Source organism: Epinephelus fuscoguttatus, linkage group LG18 (assembly GCF_011397635.1).
Source record: "Epinephelus fuscoguttatus linkage group LG18, E.fuscoguttatus.final_Chr_v1".
NCBI classification, from domain to species: domain Eukaryota; kingdom Metazoa; phylum Chordata; class Actinopteri; order Perciformes; family Serranidae; genus Epinephelus; species Epinephelus fuscoguttatus.
This window is the reverse complement of record NC_064769.1, coordinates 33,784,793-33,810,053: the sequence shown is the minus strand read 5'-3', so window position 1 is coordinate 33,810,053 and position 25,261 is coordinate 33,784,793. Positions and strand designations below refer to the sequence as shown.

Genomic DNA, 25,261 nt, shown 5'->3' with positions numbered 1-25,261 from the left:
ACACATAAACACACACACACACACACACACACAAACACCACCATTGCCACACATTCACACGCACAAAACACATTTACTTATAATCACAGTGGCATAACCATACTTAAAAATATTAAATGCAGCTGGACGGCTTTGCAAATTGCTCTTGTGACCTGACCTGCGAGGCTTTTTTGGCACCCTGGAAGAATTACTCTGCTTGATGAGTATGTAGCGACGCTGAATGATTGAACTCAAACAAGGAAGATCTTCCTGTTATAGTAATGACTCATTGTAGGTTAGACCCGGAGCGGGGCGCTAACGCTGCCAGAGCTGCAGAGTTAATTGCCAGCGGGACCAGGAGCTTGACTCTTCCTCAGGTCTGATCATGCAGCAGGTCAATCCATCAGCTGCTGTCCTCCATTACGATGCAGCTTGTGAAGAAATGCTGATGGTGTTTGCTGCGTCGAATGTTCTAACGTTGAACTGATAAGGTGTACTTCATCAAACTACTAATTAATAAGGACAGACAGAAAAGGAAAAAGGGAAATAACAGACTATAGAAATGGGTAAACAGGAGAAAGAGACAGAGGGGAAATCAGGTGGCTGGTGTTTTATCTGTTTGTTAATTATTTCTCTTGTTAATTTCCTTTTGTATTTAGATGCTTCGTTAATACTGTTCATCTGAGATTCATGATAATAAAAAACTGAACAGGAGCAATGGAGAAAACGGGTGAAGTCGACGGAAAATGAGCAAGAATTAGAAGGAAAGATAGATAATTAGATAGAGGTGGAGGAGAGAAGTGTGAGAATGGGAAGGAGGGAAATCAGCTGAGGGATACCAACATTTTGGCAGCGGTCCAGTCGTCACGCTGGGTAAATGATTTGACTGTTATCAAACGGAGGGTTAAAGACTCAGCGTTGCAGTACGCTTGAGCCACGGAGAACAGCAGCACACACACACACACACACACACACACACACTTTGTTCTGTCATGACATCTGGACACCTCTGAGTCAGGGGCTGCTGCATATAAACACACACATACACACACCTGGAGCAAAGCATGCTGGTCTTTCCCAAGAGCGAGTAGGAGCCCCGCTGTGCAACTGAGAGCATCCTCCATTAACTCTATCACACACACACACACACACACACACACACACACGTACATGCCTGTCTATCTTTATGTCATGGACACACACACACAAGGGAGGAGAGGAAGAGGTGAGACAAAAGGAAAGAAGAAAAGGAGATAGGACTAAGGAAAACAAGGGAAAGGAGAAGGAAAGGAAGGAAATGAAAGGAGAGCAGACAAGGGAAAGAAGAAAAGGGGAGAAGAGGACAGAAACAAGGAAAGGAAAGGACAGGAGACAAGGGAAAGAAGAAAAGGGGGCAAAAGGACAGAAACAAGGAAAGGACAGGACAGGAAAGGAGACGAGAGAAAGAAGAAAAGGGGAGAAGAGGACGGACACAGGGGAATGAGACACAAGGAAATGAAAGAAAAAGAAAGGAAAGTAAGGGAAAGAACAGGAAAGGACAGGACAAGAAAGGAAATGAAAGGAGAGGAGATGGGAAGAACAAAAGGGGAAAAGAGGACAGAAACAAGGAAATAAGACAGAAGGAAAGGAAGGAAAAGTAAAGGAAATGAAAGGACAGGACAGGACAAGAAAGGAAATAAAAAGAGAGGAGACGAGGGAAAGAAAAAAGGAAGAAGGGAACAGAAACAAGGAAATGAGACATGAAGAAAGGGAAGGAAACAAAAAGGAAAGGAAAGAGTTGGAGACAAGATAAGGAGAGGACAAAGGGGAAGGATGCAACACTAAAAGCAAGAAGAAAAAAGACAGGAGACAAAACTAGATGAAAGAAGGAAGAGAAGCAAGACGAATAAAGGAACGAGGGAAATGAGTGGAGAGAAGAAAAGGGAAACTGCAAAAGAGAGGATGAAAGAAAGAGAGAGAAGGTAAGCTGAAAGAGTAAAGAGGAGAGGAAAGGAAAATAAGACAAGGAGAAGAAAGGAAAGATGGAAAGAAGAGGAGGAGAGGAGACAGGAGAAGCGATAGGAGAGAAAAAGGAATGAAGAAAGGAAAAGTGTATAGGTCGAATTAACATACATCAGCCAAGACAAGATGAAAGGAAAGAAGAAAAGTGAAAACAACAGGGTAGCTTAAGTGAACAGAGAAGAAAAAGGAAACAGCAAAAGAGAGATATTGAAAGAAAGGGGGGAGTAAAGAGGAGAGGAAAAAGATGGAAAGGAGAGGAGAAGCAAGAAAAGGAGAGATAGAAAGAGGAGAGAAAGAAGAGGAAAGGAAACAAGATGGAAGGGAAAAAGGAGAGCAGAGGAAAGAAGGGAGAGGAGACGCAAAAAGAATAAAGGAAAGGGAAATAAGCAGAAAGGAGAAAAAAGGAAAGTAGAGGTGAGAGAAGAAGAGAGTGAAAGAAGAGGAAGAAAATGGAAGGAGAGGAGAAGAACTGAAAACAAGTGGGTAGTTTAAGTGAATAGAGAAGAAAAAGGAAAGATGAAAGAAGGAGGAGTAAAGAGGAGGAAGAGAGGAAAGGAAAATGAGACACGGAGATGAAAGGAAAGAAGAAAAGGAGTGAAGAAGCAAGGAAAGGAGAGCAGAAAAGAGGAGAGAGAGAAGAAGAAAGGAAACATGGAAGGGGAAAAGGAGAGAAGTGAAAACAGGTGAAGTGAACAGAGAAGAAAAAAGGAGTCAGCAAAAGAGAGATATTGAAAGAAAGGGAGGAGTAAAGAGGAGAGGAAAGGCAAATGAGACAAGGAGAAGAAAAGGAAAGATGTAAAGGAGAGGAGAAAAGGAGACAAGAAGCGACAGGAGAAAAAAGGAATGAAGAGGTGTTGAGGAGGAATGAACGTACATCAGCCAAGACGAGATGAAAGGAAAGAAGAAAAGGAGTGGAGAAGCGAGGAAAGGAGAGGAGAGGAGAAGAAAGGAAACAAGATGGAAGGGAAAGAGAGGAGAGGAAAGGAAAGACATAAGGGAAGGAGAGAAGAAGACTTGAAAACATAGCGGAAGTATAGGTGCATAGAGGGAAAGAAAGGAAAAAGATGAAGACAAGGGAGAGCAAAGTGGAGCAAGAAGGAAACAAGGGAGAGCACCGAGCGTCTCCTCTTTGTTTGTGCTCCATCTGTGTCGGCGTGATTGCAAACAAAACGAGCGTCGGCAGCTCAGTTAGTTAGTTAGTTAGCAGGGGAATCAGCGAGTACTTAGGCCCCAATTATCCACTAAATCTGCCTCTCTCTCTAAATGAGATTATTGCCACACACAGAAGCTGTGGCTCCCATTGGGTTCCATTAACTTTGATTACTCCTCATTATTTACTTACAGCTCTGCCACTGTTATTGCTTTCACTCACACACACACACTCACACACACACACACAGAAAAAAGAAGAGAGGAGGGGGGCAATGCAAACAGAGAAACACACATATAGTTGTATACAAACATGTTAGGCTGAGAAAGCACAGAGTGTAAGTAATAAAAATGGAAACCACATATTTGTATATAAACCTAGCATAAAGAAAAAGGACGCGCATGGAGCAGGGAAATAAAGAGCTGAAAGATTATGTGTGTGTGTCAGTGGAAATGAAAGGGGCAGAAAACAAAAGAGAAAATGGCTGTTTGAATAGGGAGACGGAGGGAACCGTCAAACACCACCGCGAACATTTCATTTCATTGCACACATGCTGGTAATGCAGTTTTCGGGGGAATAGCGTCAAACCAAGGAAGAGAGGGGGAGCTAAGGAGAAAGAGGGGAAAGGAAGCAACAAAGGAGCATTTGAGTCATCAAGGAAGGAGACACAGAGAAGTAGATGGAGAAGAAGTGGGAAACGAGGGAAGGTAAAGAATGAAACAAAAACAACAGATTCCTAATACAAGATAAGAGAAAGGAGATTTAAAGAAAATGACAATGAGAGAGAGATTATACTAATCAGAAACAACAGCTAAACAGAACCGAACCCTAACTGAAGAGGTGGCAGGTCTGAAAATAAGACCCAATCCCATTTCTTATTTTTACCCCTACCCCTCGTTTTCTAGTGCCCCTTTACCCCCCGACACAGAATTGCAATGGGTGACGGCAAAAATGGGACAACCATTCATGACCCTGATACATCATCAGTACTGTCAACCCCGTCTAACTCCAAAGTCTTTGAAAACTGCCCCTTGGTCAGTGACTTCTGGTGTCAGACACAGACATAAAAAGCCACTCTTTGACGTTAGCAACAAGGAAACATGGCGAAACAACAACAAAAGCTAAGGCGGTAGAAGTCGGAGTAGGGTGGGTGTAGGGGTGGTGGATTGATCCAACAACCACGGACTTTCACCCAGGAGGCTGGTGTTCGCTTCCGGTACCCTTTACTTTTTTCCATATGTGTTTGATGTTGAAGGGAAAACGGAAGTGTATTTTGACAACAGACAATGCATGTAACAGGCAGACGTTGACATGGTGTCCCAGAATGTCAACAACCAACACACCTAGGGAACCTGGACGTGGACCAAACGTTGACTGTGAGAATGTGTTGGCATCGTCATCATCAGTGATGGTGTGTACGTAAGCAGACGCAGCTATGACAATAATGGTATTATCAATCAATATTGTGTCATTTATCTGATGGAGACAAAGCATGGACACTTGCAATTTACGTGCAACTTAAGATTCAAGCTACCAATCAATCAAACCAGTGGAGAAATTAAATGGAATTCTGCGTCATTATTAGCTACCACTGCTCTGTAGGCTAACGTTAGCAACTTGTGCTTCTACTCTGCAAGTCTGCACTGATTTTAGAGGAGCAGTAACAAGTCCAGGCGGCACGGTGGTGCTGGTTTGAACTCAGGGTGGGGGGTTCGAACCCTGGGGTGGGGCATCTCCTCTGTGCGGTTTTCTGGGGGTACTCCAGCTTCCTCCCACAGTCCAAACACATGCAGGTTAATTGGTAACTCTAAATTGTCCGTAGGTGTGAATGTGAGTGTGAATGGTTGTCTGTCTCTATGTGTCAGCCCTGTGATAGTCTGGTGTGTCCTGTCCAGGGTGTAACCCGCCTCTCACCCGATGTTAGCTGGGATAGGCCCTCCAACAGCGTGTTGGCCAGAGAACGGGCTCTTGTAACTCATGCAGATTGCCACCTCAGAAATGTCGTCCGATGTCAAGTCATAGCTAGTTTAGATGCAAAATCTTACACTAGGGCCCATCATAATAACTGAGGCCTGTCCTAACTTCTATACGCCCCATGGTCCTGCTGATACAGAGGTCAAATCAGAAAATGTTCACGCTAGTCATGTTGGAGGCGGTGATGGATAAGATATTCTGTCGTTTAGTTTGTAGAGGTTCTTGGTGACAGGAAGGAAAGGGAAATGTATCATATGCATCTTAATCTTATCAGAAATAATTGGAGGCACATTTTTGTTATTTATATTATTATACTAACAATAAATCTGTCTTTAAAGTTTCCCTAAATAAAGGTTTTGATTGAAGTATTTTTATAGTTTATTTTGCATTCATTTTTGGTTACTGTGGAACAGACAATCCAAAGCAATAGAAATTGCTAAATTAAACTGGGAGAGAGGCAGAGAGGATCTTAGTCAACCCCTAAGCAAACATATTTTAGCTTTTCTTTGACAGGCAAAGTAACACTCGTGTTTTTAAGGAGGCCCCTCACAACATAAGAACCCCTCCCTCAAACCTTTACTGTAGAGAGCAAACAAGTTTGTTTGGTGACTGGAGAGCCGTTCAGTTGTTGTTTTGGGGTCGTGCCCAGTGCTCACGGCGCACACCACTCTAATGCCACTCTCTGTGTGCACTGAGCTGCCATACAGGCCAAATCACCAGGGCACAAGTGTGTGTAAATGTATTTTGGCTGGTGGGGTTGTGTGTGTCTGAAACCTATTACACATCAGCATCAAGAGATCACAGCTGTTTCGCCTCCGAACTTTCTGACAGCGAAACCAGAGAGAACTATGCAGAAAGCCAGGAGAAGAGAAAAAAAAAGAAAAAGCTGAGGGAGAAAGAACTCAGCTCTGAGGCCTAATTTCACCGACATTGTCCCTCGCCTAATTGCAAAAATCCCTCCGTCTCTCCTTCCCTCCCTGTCGTGCGGCTCTGTGGCGCTCCGAGGTAAAAAAGAAGTTGGGTTCTAATTTCATTTCGGTTTGTCTTAGGACAACTCTTAGATGTTTAATTCTATCCCAATTTCATGTAATCAGGCAAAAGACTTCCCTAGAGGGAGGGCAATGCAGGCCAGGGCCAGGCGTGTGCTATTTGCAAATGTAATTGGTCCACCTTTATTCTGCACTCCCTGATGTTCAGGCTGTCTTTTCTCTTTTCTCTCATTTATCCTCCATTATCTTCCCATCCGTCTTTCTCTTTCCATCTTTTCCAGTAGCCCCACATTCTCCTTTTCTTCCCATCTCCTTCCTTTCCTCCTCCCCCGTCCCTCCCCTCCCCTCTAGGCGAAGCCAGCGTGGTTGTTATTGTGATTTCATATTTTCTTCTCATCTCTGCCTTTGCAGCCTCTGGACATTGACTACAAAATCCATTATCATTTGTATATTTTAATTATGCAAATGAGAATAGCTCAGCTGGCCTGTTGGAGGCTGCAGGGGAGAAAGCAGGAACTCCATGGCGGGTGATTACAATTCATCCGCTCGTCTCGCTTTAATTGTAACAAGCTAATTACCTTGTTTCCATTTAGTTTGAACAATGCCAAAAAGAAAAGGGAACAGTGATAGCTTTGGCTAAGTCACATGGCGGAGCTAGCTGACAGGCATGGAGAGGAGAAGGAGGGGTGGATGAGGGAGCAGAGAGAAATTAAGGAAGGAGAGATGACAGAAGGAAGGAGGAAAGATATCCGTAGTACTACTGCGACATTTAAAATTATGGAAAGTTATCACTACAAACATGCTAAACATTTCCATGAATGTGTGTTAGCATGTATTTAGTCGGTCAGTGCAGTGCATTGCTGGATAATGCTGCTGCATTGCATTGGAGTTAGGTTCAACTTTTTTGCTGTTTTTATGGCCGTAGCCCTCTGCGTCACCTCCCCTACCGTGCCAACTCAGTGGTCCCATTGAAATGAATGAGGCAGCTGTGTTTTTACAGCGCTAATTCTGCTCTGAACACAGTCACCTTTAGCATGCATCAACTGTTATCTCGTAACAAGAGTAATCGAAACGTGGCCCTGCAAACAATGGGAACATGTTTGTTGAACTAGTGCCTTTATCTGGACATATAATTAGTTGTGTTCATATAAACATGCTGGTGTTTATGATGTTTATGTCAATAGATTGACCTCTTGTCTAATGTCGGCGGAGCAGTGAATGCACACGGCTGGACAACAGTTTGATCAAAGAGAGTTCAGCCACAGTGCTGAATTTGCAGTGATTGAATGCTTCTCTCTGTAAGGGCTTTGAGGCTGATACAACTATTTTTGCATAACCAAAGTAATTACTGCTCTTGAACCCTTTCTGATTACAGTCATAACCCTGGTCTTTTCGAAAAGAGAACTCATTGCAGTTTACTATTTAAAAGTCAGAACCATTCTAAGTGATGCTGAAGCAAATTTATAGCGGTACAAACGTGGTCGAATAGTCAGTTTTTTGTAATGTAGTTTGGTATGCGAGTGCAATTGTATCATCATCTATGTGAATTGTGTTTATGTGGTTGCTACTGTGTAGAAAAACGCACCAGTCACAAGATCCTGAACCCCTACAGTTGAGTCAGTCTTCGCATTATGTCCACTATTGCTCATGTTTTGAAGACAAAGTGAAGAAAGACCCTCCTGCCTGCCTTCCTCCTTTGTCACTTTGGCTGTGCAGTTCAGAGGATGATATGGGCACATGGCATGCATTTGCAGGGAGACTGGCAGTGTCAGGAAATGCCTTTGCAACTGTCCTTGCCGACGTGTGTTTACGATATTAATCTAATTATTAAATGATATATTTTGGTGGTTAGAGTTGAAGGTGTGAGAAAGAATAGTATCAGTAACATTGTTAACACTGTGCTACATTACAGAGAAATACAAAACCGTACTAATGAACCTTCATTAATATAGGCCTATATTTTATCTCCAAGTGCATGTCACACACTGAGCGAGCCGCCTGTTAATGACGCTGTGGGCTAATGGGCATGTAGCTACTTCCATGTTTCAGATGATACGTCATGTTTGTAGTCGACCAATGAAGATGAGTTTACATATCACCTTGGGTTCGTCCTTCACCTTCTCAAAATGATCCCACACTTTGGATTTCCTGCCCGACATGTTATTAACTAGCCTGTGGAATAACCGCAGGAACCAGCCCTGGAAATTAGAGGCCGTACACATGCTGCGTCTTTAACCGCCTGGAGAATGCGAGGTCAGGCGCTGGTCACTACTCTTTTGCCTTTTTTGTGCCAGCTTTTAAGATCATGGTGGCAGGTAGCATCTGAGCGTGGACACTTCCTGTTTCTGTCCTTTCAAATTAAATTCCCACATGGTCCAGTCATATAGGTTTTGATGTATTTTGACAAGGCGCAGCTTCGTGTTTGTTCGTTTTTTTCTGCTACCAATTAAATCTTGCTGACTAATGACCTTTTGGTCTACTAATGTTTAGTCAACTCTTAGGGGGCACAGATAGGATAATGAGGCTTTCGAGTTTTCAAATGATGTATAGCTAGTCAGCTGAGTAGAGCGTCAACTAGAGTCTGTCTCACATAGTGTAACAACAGCCCCTCACAACCAATACTTGGTTACCTTCTTTCCACTGTATAGGAAAAGGCAGTTTCTCTGTAGACACAAAGTAAAGCCCTACAGATTCTAGAAAGCAACTGAACTGATCACAGTGTGACAGAATTGGAGGAAGAAGTTGACTGTTGTATTCCTTGAAAAACAAAAGTTGAGGAATAATGTAGAAAATAAAAACTTCCCCTCCAAAACTGAACAAAGGCTATAATCCTGGACTTATGTAGGCTTATAGTGTATAACAGGCTCATAGTCAGCTTGGATCCCTTTTACATGAGACCATGATGGTGTTTCTGCCAGAGGTGTTCAGTCGCATATTCACTCTGTTCAGAGGTTTCTCACTGAAATGAGTCCAGGGCTTCTGGGGATCAAGACCAGGCCTCAGCTGAACAAGATCTCATTATCTCTCTCTCTCGCATAGACCCATGCACATACTGTACGTAGACACACACACACAGATGTGTATTCACACATGCACACACCCTGTCATGCCACAATGAGCAGCATGTCACAAAGAGGGACCCTTTATGTATGTCACCGTGAACAAGTCACTCCTATGTGAAGTGTATTACAGATTTAAAGGAGATGATGTGTTTTGCTACGGGAGCTCAAAAGGCCAAACTTCTGCCTCTGTCTTATCCGTACCTTCACACACATACACACACATTCATTCACAAAAAGCGTACCGGTGCAAATGCACAGTGATGTACTCATACCCTGAACACACATCCATCGACTAACATAATACCAGCAATTAAAGCACACACAATTTTCACGCTCACCACTTTGACTCTGCGTATAGACAGCCATCTGCACACACACAAACACACACTCAAATATTTACCTTCTCTCCCGTCTCCACCAGGCAGCATGGCATGCTCCTCTTGCCAACTCCCACCTTCTCCATGCCCACCTACTTTGCAGCGCCATCAGGGAGAGACTTGAAAGGTATTTGAAACTGTCTTCCTTAATCATTTCCCGGATCCCGTAGGACACACTGTGTGACGTGACGGAGGAAGGACTGGGGGGGGGGGTGGGGGGGGTGGGGAGGTAAAGAGGAGAAGGAACGGGGGAGGGGGGGAAGAAAGCGATGTCACACATCAGTCATGTCTTCTCCAAGGGTTCAGGAGGAACGCCCAGTGACACACATGGAAGGAGTCAAAGTCTAGAAACCGAAGCATTCCTGGATTGTTTTGCAGGTTTTCTTGAAGGTTCTGGTAAAATAAGTTTTAAGTGTTGTTATGATGGAGTATGAGGAATTTGTTAAATTCACGAGACCAGAAAATACATACAGAAACATATTTTTGACTTCGGTTATAATCTTTGTGCAATGAGATAAAAACTGGGTCATGGGCATCTTTCTGCCGCCACCTCCATCACCTCCCTACCCGTGACTTAACTAGTTGTATTTTATAATGACATTACATCCCATGGTGAGAGGCTGGATTTACTCACTATGTTGCCTGACCATTAAAAGTTTAATAATCCATGCTTTTGCTTTTTATACCCCCTCATGCTTTATTCTTCTACAGACACATTTTAGCTGAACACTCAAATTAAGTAAAGCTGGCCACATCCTGCGAGCCAATGATGATACACTAGTATTATTTAGGGTTGAGAATACTTTGGCCTGCGGTGTCTGAAGCACTTCTCTAAAGTACTCTGACATTTTATTGTGGTGGAGTTTGTGTGTCCCAGCGACTATGGAAGCTGTGTTGTAAGGAGGAACAGGTCTTGTTATCAAGGCAAATGTGTCCCTGGCTAAGTGATACACCTTTATGGAGCAGGGACTTCAGAAAAGAGCAACCTCGTCCAATCTAGGATGTCTTGTGGGCTCACCACCTTTGGATATTTGGTGGAGTCTGGTACATTGCCAAATTGGCAGGGTCCCTCGGAGTGCTGGCCCCCTGCTTTTAAAATGTTTCTGGGCATGTGGAATGGCACCTCAATGGTGACATGTTAGAGCTAGTCAGATGGAGAGGTTATAGCTATGTATAGTTGAGCTCACCATGATGCAGTACACTGCTTTTGGAACCAGTGTTCTGAGTTGGGACTGATTTGTCTATTTTAGAGTGTGCAGTGGGTTGGATTGAGAGCTGCAATTGAAATGAAAGACCAGTTTGTTGTGGGTGGGCGTTGGGACCCTTGTCACCAATTCTGATTATGATTACCAACGACAGAATCTGTAGTCCCGTCTGGTGAGGGAGACTTATTGCCCCAAGTGACAAAGTTCAAGTATCTTGGGGTCTTGTTCATGAGTGAGGGTAAAATGGAGCTGAGATGGACAGGTAGTTTAGCGTGGCATCAGCAGTGATGTGCCTGTCCGCTGCAAAGCTGAGCCAGAAGGCAAAGCCTCGATTTATTGGTCCATATATGTTCCAACCCTCACGTGTGGTCATGAGCTTTGAGTAGTGACCAAAAGAATGAGATCGCGGACACAGGTAGACAAATGAGGTTTCCTTCTTAGGGTGGCTGGGCTCAGCCTTAGAGACTTAGGAGGAATGGAATTTATTGGGAACAAATGGTATGGAGTAGAGAGGAATGGAAATTATTGGGATTGAATAGAATGGAGTGGAGTGGTATAGAATGGGATTCAATTGAATGGAATGGGATGTAATGGAGTAGAATGGAATTGAATGAATTGAGATAAAATAGAATGGAATGGAAGTTATTGGGATGTAATAGAATAGAATGAAGTGGAATGGAATTGAGTAGAGTGGAATTGAATTTATTGGGATGTAATTGATTTGGAATAAAGGGGAATGGGATGGGATGGAATAGAATGAAATTGAGCAGAGTGGAATTGAATTTATGGGGATTTAATGGAATTGAGTAGAGTGGGATGGAATTTATTGGGATGGAATCGAGTGGAGTGTAGTGGAGTGGAATGAAAAGAATCACATCTGAGCATTGTCTTGCAGATTTTACTGTTTGATGCAGTTTTATAGTGAAGACGCCCCAATTGGCCTAAAATAACGAGCACATTGTTACATCAGAAGAATTTACTAAGTTTATGAAATATCATATTACACTTTAGTGGCCAAGAAATAAACGAAACATAAAACAGTGGTGCTACTGACTGCGTTCTCTGATTAAACTAGCATCTTGTAACTAGATTGATAATAAACTGAGATGCATCATGAGCTTTGTGATCCAGCTCAGCTGGTGATTGCTTGATCAATTGATGCATTCAGTCGCATTGATTAATCAGAGCAACATGTCGCGAAATAGAAAACCTGAATTTTTACAAGTTGGAAAAATAAGAGACAAACCACCCAAGCAGTCAAAATCAGGTGATGATATGTGGGAATAAAACTCTACATTACAGGTTAATTACCAGGCCCAAGTTAGTTTGATAATCACCAGTTGGTGAGTATGTAGGGTTGACATTTAAAGTTCACATTAAACAGCTGCTTTTTATCATTAATGGCTCACTGTATTCACTAACCACTTCACTGGAGTGAACCCTGAGACCATAACCTCCACTGTGTATGAAGATGGTTGGACAGCTGAGGCTGAAGAGGATTTTAAATCAGTCAGCACTTCCAAGTTTGAGTCCTTGGTACTCCATTGGTACTCGATTGCTCCATTCAGTTTGAGAACAAACTTTAGTAAGAGGGTTGGATGTTGCATGAGACCAACGGGTGGATCAGTGTGGGTGTTTTGGACTTTCATGGTGAAGATAGAGATAGATTTACCAGTTCTGACTTTGCTGGACTTTTTCAGGTCATTCCTAATTTTTGTCTCTCCAATGTCTTTCTGTGAACCCTCTTTGTAGTGTCTCTGTCCGTGGTGCTGAAATACAAAACTCCACCAAAAACCACTGTTTTATGCAGAGTGAGTCTTTTTCTTAAAAAAAAACAAAACAAAACAACAAAATGATTTATTTTTTGTTAAGATTATCATTCTTGTAAATAATATAGTAAGTTAAACTAGAAAGGACAAGTAATTTGTTTGTCCTCGTCCAGTGTGTGGAAATCTGCCATTATAAAACTTTAGCACATGAGCTGCATATGTTCTTAATCCTAATCATCAAAAGCTATGTCACACAACAATAAGACCATAATGGAAACATCTGGGGCCAATAATTCCCATCACATTCTACTTACATTTGGAGAGTTAACTTACATTTCTAAGCCGTTGACACGCATATTAACATGTACATTTGTGGATAGCGTGTGCTTATGAATAGAAATCTCCAGTACTTGCTCTCCCAATCATCCATACTTGCGTTACTTTCACATGGAGAATCAAATGACACAAACCAACAATGAACATAATTTATGTTGTTAATTAAACAGATTGGAATATGGCTTTCAATCAAAAGCAAAAACAAGATCTCAGAACCATGCACTGCCTTAGTTTACTTGCTTTCACCCTATTTCTAGCAGAAAACATTTATGAAATAATTCAACCAAGATTGTATGTGCAAAATAAGTTGTCCGTGATTACAAGAACAGAAAATCTCCTATACTGAGATTATTTACCTCTCAGAAGGTCAAGGAATAATAAACCTTAACCTTAACCCTTTCGGTGAAAATCCACTGCTGACCAAACCTCTGATCCTATTATAACTCTTGATTACGTGAATATGCAGATGTCACGCTATATGTTAAAGCTGCTGTAAATACCATAAAGTCTTAATGTACAGAGACAGACAGAGAGTGATTTTATATCTGCAGTAAATACGCAGTGAACGCAGTGTACCCACTACAGCGGCTAAGTGACTTGATGCCTATATGACCTATATGAACAGTATTACTGTAAAACGCCATGTGTCTCCATTTATCTCTTCTCTCTTGTTGAAAACCCCCATTGTTAACATTTGTTTATGCATCATCAAATGTAGATGTGAATTACACAAGGTCTTTTAAGTGGTCAGCAGTTCAGGGCTCATGTAGCACACTTTTCTTAGTCACTAATAAGCTGTCTTTATGTTACTGTGAGGTTTAATAATGACAACATCCATATGTTTGTAGCCACATGTCATCCAACTGTTTGTGTGTGTGCGTGTGTTTGTTGGCTGGTAGTCTTGACCTCAGCTGCCCCTTTAACACAACCCCTAAACAAAGCTGGGTGACTCCTATATGTTGGTGTACCTTTGGCTAACATTAGCTTTTTTGTCAGTGTCTGATGCCACAAGTCCCTGGCCAAGCGTGGGATTTAATTAACTTCAACGTGAGACCAGGTTGCACAAGCACGTGGCAACCAATGCTGGGGTGTCAACAAAAGCACTTGGTTAGGTTTAGGAGAAAGCATCATGGTTTTGCCCAGCATTCATACAGGAAGTAGTCTCGCCACCAGACAATCAGAGCTCTCCACCTTTTGATAGTCTGGGGACACTCCTTTCTAAAGTGTATTTAACACACCGGAGAAAACGGCCAGCAACAAAGCAACGCCTCTTGCATTTTTTAAAAGGACACACCCACCCGGAAATGTGCGCTCCCTCTTTTCTCGTCTGCAAGGAAACAAACACACAGAGAGCTTGAAAATGAATGCCGAGAGATTTAACTCCGTTTTATCAAACGTGTGCTCAGTCCACAAGGTTGTGGAAATGAAGGACTTACAGCGACTTTGTTTAAAACTTTTAACGCAGTCGGACTATGTTTATGAGCACAAGAGTTCAGCGAGCCACCGAAGGACCGCCCTGCGGGTTTACTATTGCTTCTGCAACGTTGGTTCTGAAATTGTATCCGCCCATCTAAACACAAAATCAGGGAGAAAGACATCAGTCTTTAGTTAAGCAAAGCATCTAAAGACTGACTTGTGAGTCTATACAGGAAGTGGACACTGGGCTCCTGGGTGAAAGTCCGGGGTTTGTTGGATCCGCCCTACTTTTTCAAACTGACGCTGTGCAGCGGCATATCATACGTCTGTGACATACGGTGTCTGGCTACATATCGTATGGTGCCGTTTGGTTGCATATCCCACTGCTTCGACAGGTAGTATCAGTGTCTGATGCCAAAATCACTCACAAAGCAGGTCGTGTGTGTATTTGTGGACCCCGCAATTGGGCGAAAAACATGTGGTCCCCTCAAGGGAGGATAGTGAGTATGTGTGTGTACATGTGTACACCTGTGTGTTTATCAATCAAGATTTGTAATTGGGGGCAAAGCATTGAGAGAAACACACATACTTATTAATGAGGCAATATTTCACTCTCAGATATATTAATCAACTACGAAATAATCAGGAATGAAATCTTTGTCATTTAATTAATACGGTTTTGATTAATACAACACATTAACGAGATTCAAGGTTTCAGAGGATGTGTGATCATTTTAAATGTGTCAATCTACAGTTCCACACCACACATACAGTACAGTATACTGTGCATGATGTACAGTGTGTACACACATATGTGAACTAAAGCTCAGCCATTTCTGGAATATGTTTGGCCTTTGGCTGAGGATGAACTTTGTGTTTCAAATACATCTCAGAGGCTTATAAAACTGCAATCTGCATCAGCTGGAGAGACGGCAGCCATATGTAACTAATCCCACATCTCTGGAATGCAGGATTGACAGCCTGGCAGTCTGACAGCACACCTAAACGTTTGTGTTCACTGTGTATTTGGTGACAGGATGACTTTCTTTCCTTACTTTTATTTGCAGTATACACAGTGGAATCTCCATTTGCTCAGAGCTCGAGTGTGCCGTGCTGTAAATGGGCTTCACAGCCATGACCAGCAAACTTTATTGCTGTTGAAGTCTGAAAGTGGTTTAGAACAGACAGGTGCCAATAGACAGATTCATCTTTAAATCGCAGTGTTACTGTGTATGTATATATATTTGTTTCTGTAGACTGTTAATTGATCACTTGTACCAGCATCTGTTTAACCAGACCACATCTTTTTCTGCACGACTCAGAACAACACGACAATCAAAGACTCATCAACATCCTTTTAAGGGCTCTTAAACTGAGTGTATGCCCTTTGTGTTTCAAATACAACTCAGAGGGTTATTATGCTTCCACTGTGGCTCAAATGCAAGGACAAGACTAAGCATAATCTCTGCACTTTGTATTTTATGTTTAAAACTGCAGGGTTATAGCTTTCTTGGTCCCAGTAGGAATCAGAGAAAAATAACCACATAAACATTTAAGAAAAAGAAGATGATGGGTATTAAAGCTCTGTTTGATTGTCTGCTGCGTCCCATTGCAGCTTCAAATCTGTTAGCATACGTCCACCAAATGGCTAAGAAGGCTAGCAGACAGCACATTTAAAGATCTACTGTAGCTTAAATATCTTGTCTGTGGCCTCTGGGATTCAAATACAACTCAGAGGTTTACCAGGAGGTTGGGATCAGAGGCGAAAGAGGAGAGAGCAAGGGGGGGGGATTTAAATGTTAGTGTTCATTTAGAGATCAGACACTCAGAGGATCATCTTAAAACTGTGTCTGAAAAATGAGCATTTTAAATCGCCTTAAGAGTTTTTGCACCGCATGACCTTGCATTTCTCTGCTGTCCTCGCGTTTGAGTGTATGGTATGTTCATGTATGCACAGTATGTGCAAACAAGCAAAAGTATCTAGTATATAGTATTGTTGAACATCTCATTCCCAACCTGTGGGTGCTATAACAGCTTCCTCCCTTCTGGGGAGGCTCACATTCAGCCTCAACAGCATTAGTAAGGTCAGGCACTGATGTTGGAGATGTTTAAGAGGACGCAATCAAAAGTAGTTTTGGCCCAACTTATAAGCAGTTGACCCTTTGTGAAGTCCCGCCCCCAGACTTGTCAATCACAACGTAGCATCAGGCCAGGGTTCGACAACAACACAGCTGTGCTCCATTGACTCTAAAGCAATTGTTTCAGATTTCCTTCATTTTCAGGCTGGTTTTGTGGATTTGGAGCTAAATGTTGTGCCTGGGGCACGTCGTGTATGAATGATACTCGTTACCTGGAGAGGTTGGAAAAAGATACACGTTTCTTCCCTGTTCCAAAACCAAACCCTGAAAAGTGCAGGGTTAGCTAGCTAGCTACTGAAGATATAGCCTACTGAATGTATACACATGCTGCTTTTGCTTTTTAATGATAATAATAGTGAAACAAAGACCGACCCTGCTGTACAGGAACCAGTGAAGGAAAGCAGGGAAACTTTGCTGATATTCAATCAGCTGTGTGTCATCACAGTGTGTGCAGATGAATGTTGTTTGACTTCCCACAGAGATCCCTGCCCGGAGGTCTGGATGCTGGCAGTGCCAAGGGGGAAGCCAAACACTGCTCATCTGCAAACACTGCGTTCTTAAAACAGTAATATTTCACATGTATTCAAGGTTCCTAAAATTTTCTTTCGAAAAGAACATTTTATCTTAAAAAATGCCAAATTTAGTCAAATTTTTAACAACATTCTGACAAATTCAAACCTGCAGCTTTACTCAAACTTACATTAAGAGTATGGCTGCTATATCCCCTGCATCTTCATTTTCTCATTCTGAATACATAAAAAAATCTCAGTTCAACATTTAATTAAAAATCTGTGACACTGTTTCATCAAAAACTTTTTGCAATTTTGTTTTGCAGTTTCTTACATAATCTTTTCTATTTGCCATCAGTGGTGCCGTGGGGGCCACAACACAACCTTGTGCCTAAATGCATCTTATAGATGACACTGGAACAACAATGGCTACAGTTTCCTCCCTGGTTCTTGAAAACTGAACCTTGGCCTTGGTGTAGGCACAGCGACCTGTGATTCTTTTAAGCGGGAGGTACGTTGCATACAAAAAAGTCTCAAAGTTCTTGAATTTGACTCTGGAAAAGGTGCAGGAACCCTGTTTTTATATGGAAGCGTGGTTATTGAAAAATTATTAGGAAGATACAGTATGTATTGTGAGCAGGACAGTTTACTGTTGAAAAATGAACTTGCAGTGTCCTTAGCGGACAAACTATTCTTAGCCCATTAGCTAGTGTTATACTGTTGAAATGTAAGGAAACCACAATGTTAAGATGAAGATTGCACCACTATGGTATGTTTTAGAAAAAAATACTTGAAAATCCGAAAGGGATCTTCCTCGATCTATTGACAAGGTAAGAGATACATAGGGAACGGAAATTCATGACACTCTTTACAGCTACTGTAAAATAAGCAACATGGTGATAGCCTAAACATGAATATTACATTTTTAATGGATTGTTTTCAGATTATCAAGGATTCAATAAATGTTCGATATAGTTTTGATCCATTCATAGTCAATATGTCAAATTTTAGGATATGATATGGATGGGTATCCGGAATTGGGAAATTCCCAGGTCAAGTCTTGGTTACAGAGATATCTTACAATATGATCTGCCAAAGATCCAGTCTGCAGTCATCAGGAAATTGTCGATATCTTTGATGAACACAAACATATCACCACCTTGGATAGCTCCGCATTTATTCCAGTGCAACAAAAGCCAGACTGAAATGTGCCAGGAATATTGCCCTCTCTCCACATACTTTTGGCCCTATAGTGTATACTGTGTCCTTTGTCCTTTATGTTATTCTGTTTTTTTAAAATGTTTGTATTTGCGTGTGTCACTTCCTGTTCGCAGCACACAGAGTACTCTCATTGTTTCTAATGCTCTGCATTAATGTTCTCATGATTAAACTTCTGGGCCAATCAGAACGACAGAAGGCCTGGGATTACTGCCGCAACATCTGGGGACTATGCTAATGGACCACATATGTTTTTAATGTTTAGATTTGGAAGTCAACATGTTGCTCTTAATTTCATCTCGTAGAGGGTGCTTGAGGATAGCGGGGGGGTGATAACGCTCTCTTTTAAAAACAAGTAAATCACAACTGATGACAAGAGACCCACCCAAAGTGTTGAGTGTCCCTGAGCACTTAAGGAAACCCAAATAGCCCCATCTGTCAATTTTACACTCTGTGATTCTTACTTAGCGCTCAGAGCCCCTGTAAGTGTAATGTGCTGTGGGGATTTGCTAAAAACCAAATACACACTCCAGATACACAAACATATTTATGCTCTCAGCTATGATTTTTAATCCATGTTTTAGAGTGAAATGCAGGGCGGCAGGGCCAGCTCAGGACAACTGGAACTAAAATTAACATGGTACAGTTTTTTCCTCTGTGTTGTGTGTTGGACAGAAATATATCTAGTTCTTCCTAACAATCCACTCAGGTGTGATTTTAAGGAAATTATGCTGTACTGTAAATTGTTTGAAGTCCTACTTTAGAAGTGTGGGCTGTCGTTTCTCAAAATCAGAGTCTGAGGATTCTTCATTTCAAAAGAGATGGATAAGATGCATTTAATTTTTAGTTGCAAAAAGATCCCTCCTCATTCACCACAAAGTTCAATCTGACTTCAACCTTCAAGACGTTGGGACTTACCTATGTTTCAGGAAGTGCAGTTTACAGCTGATATGACTTTGACCAACTTTGGGTAGGTGAGGTTCCTAGAACTGGTTATCTGACTAACAGTAAACAGCAGCTTAAGTGACAGGAAACACCTTTTAATGTGTGTATTGGAGCTTGTAGGGGTGATGTAACAGATACTAATTGTTTGTCACACTATAATTTGTTGTGATGTACTAATTCTTTGGCTTCAATGCCCAGTCCTGTGTTTTGAGTTCCTTTATTCCACGACACCTGTCAACACTTTTAGAGATGTCTCTTTTATATTGGTGGCCTTTGGGGAAAATGCTTTTTGGACCTCAGGGGATTTTTTTTTAACTGCGATACCACAAGTGGCCACTGGGAAGACTAGAAGCGCTGCTAAGTGGTTTTCCTGGGGGCCTGGTTCATCATTTTAGTTTAGCCCATTAGCTACACAAAGTACACTTGAAGCTGATGGGAATGTTACTAGTTTAGCAGGTATTCTCATAACCAAAATATTGGACAAATTAGCTGCTGGTTGTGCTTGACAAAAAGCCAAGGGATTACCAATGGCATAAGGATATGTTGGCAGGGAAACATGAGTGTCTGTTCCCAATTTTGTGCCAATCCATTGAGGTCATTAAATAGTCATCGAAATCTGGCGCATGGGCCGTGACTTGCAGGGTCAGGGTCCTTAAACGTCTGCATGGTACGTGGCTGGTCGCTGATACAGTCTAACGGCAACCAGTGGAGTCAGGGGGAAACGTGGCGGGACAGTGCGAGGGGTGGTGGATCAGTCCAACAACCACCAACCTTTACCTGAGAGAGCGGTGTTTGTGTCTTGTGAAATTATAAAGCCAGATGCTGTTTTTGTTTCCTAAATCCAACCACGTGCGTTAGTTGTCGAGTGAAAAAAACTTCAATTTGTGGTGTTGTACCGACGTAGTGTGTTTATTTTGAAAGAGACTGTAGGAAAACAGTAAATTTCCTGTGAAAATGGAAGTGTATTTTGAAAGAAGAAGAACGCATTTGACATGGTGTCCCAGAATGTCAACAACCAACGCACCCAGGGTACCTTGCATGTTGTATGTGGGCGTGGAAATTCCATGACGAAACGTAGATATATGACAAGATTGAAGTGAGAATGTGTAGTTGTTGAATACTTGTACAAAATTGCACAACAATCCATGCAATAGTTGATGAGATATTTGAGATACTGACTTGACATTAGGTCAAAGAGTGTCAACCAATGGCATTGGCAACCATGTAGAAACCAGTTGGCAAGACATGATGTGTTAAGTCAGCTCAAATTTTAAATGCAACACAACTGAGCAACAACAGGTTTACAACAAATCCACTCTGATTAGATATGTGACCCTGATTATCACTCAGAAATGTAATTAGACACAAAAATCAGCCATGTAACTAAGCGCGAATAATGTTCTATATATGACTGAAATCTCAGTCGGTGTCCAGCGTGGTTGGTATTACTATTCTTTTCTTGCTTTTATTCATAGTATCTGTCATTAGGGTGTCAAAAATAGATTATTAATGTTGAGGGAAATGTTAATCCAACAAAAACAGACCTGAAAAACATTTGGTAGTGTCTGTTATTTGTGTATGTACTAAAACGGCACAGTGTGTTTGTGTATGTGCTTATGTCAGTGAGCATGCGCTGTATGTGTGCTTATGAATTTTCACGTGACTCAAGCTTGTTTGGATATCTCCATCAAAAACAATAAAGACTCACATTTCTGTCATCATTAGCGCCGTCAGATCAGTGTCACATATCCTGCATGTCTTTATCAGCCCTGTTGTTAATCCTTCGGTTCACACAGTGTTGTAGAGGGGTATTTACGCTCCTGTGGATCAGCTGTAATTCAGCGAGAGATCAGGCAGAATAATAATAATAATAACAATAATAATGATGAAAGCTGTTTTGACGCTGAGTTTTAATGTGAGGGATTAGCACATCACAAACAATACAGATGTAAAATCCACACATATGTGCTGCGTATTATCCTGTTTGGGAGAGCAAAAAAAAACAAGGTACGTTTTGTTTGTAAAAGGTCGTACAGATACATTTGGAGGGTTATTTCAGTGGAAAAAAATCCCAAAATCAAATGTTCAAGTGATTTAATGCAATAAAAATATAGTAAACTAGTTAGAAAGTAACTAAAAGTAATCAAAATACTTAACTACTGAGTTTAAGTATTCATTTGTTCCTAAAAAATATCACATTTGAGAAAAAAATGTTCTGTACGTGTTATTTGTTATCTGCAAAACCTGCTGTGTGTGTTTTAATCTCCAGCTGCATGTGTCATTGTGTTTGCCTCTTGTGTGCGCCTGTCTGCGTCCTGCATATGCGATGATTCAACTTAAGCCACCTCATCGTCACACATACACACACACACACGCTGTTGTCTCACAGAAGAGAAAAAAACCCCCAGCTAATATGTGTTGTTATTTAAACACCAGAGCAGATAGGCAGCTGAACAATAATTATTTTCTGGAACAATAATTATTACCATTTAATTCTGTTGTTTACCATTTTGCCCGGTGGCCCCTCTTTAAAAGCCAGCCTCTATCTATAATGGCAAGCCCTTGAGCAGAACCGCATTTAACACAAATATCAAATAATTAAAAATCAAATAATTGAAAAATAAAAGTGCGGCTTTTATTGTGTTTGAACATTAATTGCCAGAGAAACGTGTGAGCTGGCTCTTCCCAGACGACTGCTCCTCTTGGATGGGTAAAGCAACGGATTTCATATTTTTCTATATTTTGTTTTAAAATTCATGTTTTACAATAACACAGAGGGTGCATGGAGTGATTATTTGGACTTATTTAATCCAAACAGAAGCATATTTCTCTGTCCTATTTATTAATTTTGATGTTTTTTTTTAAACATCAAATTTTCAAAATCCTAACACATAAAAATACGTTGCATGACATCCTACTCATAGATGTTGTGTCCATGTTGTTGTCCACTGACTGATGTTTCTGTCTTTCTTCAAACAACATATAAACAATAACTAGAGATCAACCCCATAATCTGGCAGAGATCACTGATATTGTACTGTATGTTTGAAGGGATTACAAGCCGGATCACAGGATTACACAATTAAAGCTTGTCTGTGGTGCAGGGAGCCACGCTGATGTGACGACACAAACACCAGGTACACACTCACAAACACATGCTGGGACTTAAGCATGTATGTAACATAAGGCCTTTTCAGACCAACAGTTCTGGGACTCACTGAGAGCAATTAACTATTTACCTTCAAGGGCTTTTTTCTGTTTGCATTCATACTGCCAATGGGAATGGGACACGTCTCCCTCAATATGTAGAACATGTACTTTTGTGCCACCCAATAAAAACATGAAAGACACAAAAATAAATAGATTTCCACTCTAAATCAATGCACAAAAATTCACCAGAATGCAGGAAATTAAGTGTCTAGGACTGGTTGCACAAAACACCTTAAATTTTCTCCCTAAGTATGACACTTGAGGCTTAATTCCTGCTTAGCTGAGGGACTTGCACAGTTGCAGAGAATCCCTTAGAAGGTTTTTCTTAGTTAAGGAAAAATATTAAGTCATTTATTGTGTTGAAAGAGATTTTACAGCAGTATAAGTTTACATGGAGATTGTCTGTTTGCTTGGACTCACACTCGTGATGCCTGTTATCGTCTCACAAAGTTGGCTTAGATAGTGAAAAAATGGCAGAAGCAAAGACAACAAGAAAACCATCTTGGTCAGATAAGGAAAAGATTAAGCTTCTTGAGGAATACAGTCATAGAAAGCACAAACTGCAAAGTAAATTTGATCCCTGAATACCAGAAAACGATTGTAGGAAGAAATTAAATGAAAATGAATGCAGTCAAACCTCTAGAGTAAAATCAAAACACTATCCATCTGGTTCTCCTGGTTGTAGGACACACTTTTCGGGGTGTGTATCGCCATAAACTTGATCTTGTTACAGTTAAGGTAGAGTCAGAGGTACCTTACCTTGCTTTGGCTGCTGAGTTCTTCTGTTCAACGGTCTAAGGATTCCTTAAGTGTAAGACCAAGAAAAGGAGAAAACCATAAATACTTAAGTGAACATTTTAAGGACACCTTAAGAATTTATTTTAAGGAAACCTTAACTAGGACTTTAAGGAACATCTTTACTTGAGGTGTTTTGTGCAACCGGTCCCAAACCCAAAGTTTCGTATGTGTCCCCCAGCTTTTGAAATTGAATGGCTGACTTGATGTAAGACAGCCTGCAGGTGGTTTAGCAACGTTGCTTTTACTTTGACAAAATCCTGTTGTGTTTTCTCCATTGAATATATGCTCACTAAAGCCTAGACTTCATTGTCTGTCCATCTGTCCATGTTTATTTCCCTTAATATATAATAATAATTGGTATGCACTGTTGTTTGGGTTTTGTGTTGTCTGTTGTTCAAATGGTGAACAGGGGTTTTAAAAACGGTGGTTGCATGGGCTCATGTGTTTGACCAATCAATGTACACTCATGTCTGGACTTATCACAAACCTTAACCTGGAGTGACACTTATGTCAACGGTATGAGACGCACTGGGCGGCTGTTTTTTTTGACACTCTGGGCAGTTGTTGTAACATAATTGGAACATTCGTGGTGCTCTAGCCAAAGCTGTTTTGAACATGTGTAGAGTTCTTGCATGGTGACATAGTTTTCCTCTGAGCAGGACAGCCACAAAAAGACACTCAGATATGACATAATATAATAAATATTTTCATGGAAGAGCTTCCAGATTTAATATGCTAACATGAGTGTTACTGTATGAACCCTGGGGGGTGTTTTCCAAAGGACAGGACAGCAACAGTGCGCTAATGGGATGATCTCATGTTTTAACTAATCATCACAGGGGCAATTACAGAGGTTTTTACACGTCCGCATTTGCAGACAAACGTGTGCTAATTGAAATCATAGCTGATGAGGACGAGGTCGATGCCTCTCCTCCTCTCTCTTTCACTTCCTGTTTGTTTTCTGTGGAAAATCACCTCTTATTTTTATTCAGCCCCTCCATCCTTGTGTCTCTGCATCACTCCCTATGCTGCCTGGTGATTAAGCGGTAGATTAACCTCCAGTCCTCATTAATAATAGACGAATAGAAAAAGCCCTGGTTGTTCCGCTTCCTGTCTGCATCACTAATAGAGCCCTTAACGTTTGCATTAACGTAGCTCTTGTTTACTTGGGGGCAGATGGACGGACAAGTCGGGAACGTGGAGAAGACGAGACACATAAATGCATCATGTGTGTAGTGTAATGCATAGAAACTAAGGCTGCTTTCAGACCTAGAGTTGTCTTGCTTTGGTACGAATCAGGGACTTATTTTGTCACAAAAATGCATAATTGCCTAGAGTTGGTTTTTGTTCGGACCAGATCAAATGCCTTGTGTGAGAAAGCTGCTCTTGATTGGTCAGAGTTTCCATGTGGGAAAAATCCAGGAAGTAAAGCAAACGTTGAAGAAGAGTACACTTGCAAGATAAATGTGACACTTTCTAATGTCACAATGGAGGGACAACTACGCAGGTTGATTTTAGCGCTGCTCATCGTGGACTATATTGCTGTCATTGTTCATTTTAGTCAAAGCATACAGTTTGAAAACGAGGCGCGGCTCCAACTAGAAAACAATGTTTTGATGCATTGGATGTGCTGAATGTGCATATTAAGGCAGTACAGGAGGAGGTGCACATTAATAATCCTCCAGGACTGTAACATGCTCATGTTTAACCCAAACAATGTGTCATGTGACTGCAGTTGCTTCACATCCAGGTTGGAACATATTCTCACCACAAACCAACCGCACCAGAGTTCGTTTGTAACCAGACTGAGACCACCTCTTTAAGAAGGTCTCAGTCTGGTTGTTTTGGTGCACACCTGAGTGTGACTGCTGTGTTCACACCTGCCCAAACGAACTGCACTTAAGGGGCAAACGAACTTGAGTTTGATTGAGCAGAACCAAACAGGGCAGGTGTGAAAGCACCCTAACTTGCATAGAAACTTCATGGTCAGACTTATGTAGAGACATACTTTTACTGAGGCCACCCTGTAACCAAGAGGTTAAGTTCAACTCCAGCAATAGCCTGAAGAATGTGTCCTGCTCGTGTGCCCTTGAGTAACACACTCAAACCTTACCTTTGTTTTGCTGCACTGGAGCTCCAGTAAAATGTAAATGTACAAACACAAAGAAAAAGACGATTCCTTTCA

At 41.4% G+C, this 25,261-nt stretch overlaps 1 protein-coding gene across 1 annotated transcript in view; it reads left to right on the top strand.

Moving 5' to 3' along the window:
• The window catches only part of skor2 (SKI family transcriptional corepressor 2), a 167,665-nt gene that overhangs the window by 117,623 nt on the left and 24,781 nt on the right, over positions 1–25,261 (top strand). Inside the window, exon 5 of the mRNA XM_049603630.1 lies at positions 9,577–9,659. Coding sequence (XP_049459587.1) covers positions 9,577–9,659 — 83 coding nt within the window. The remainder of the gene's footprint in view (positions 1–9,576; positions 9,660–25,261) is intronic.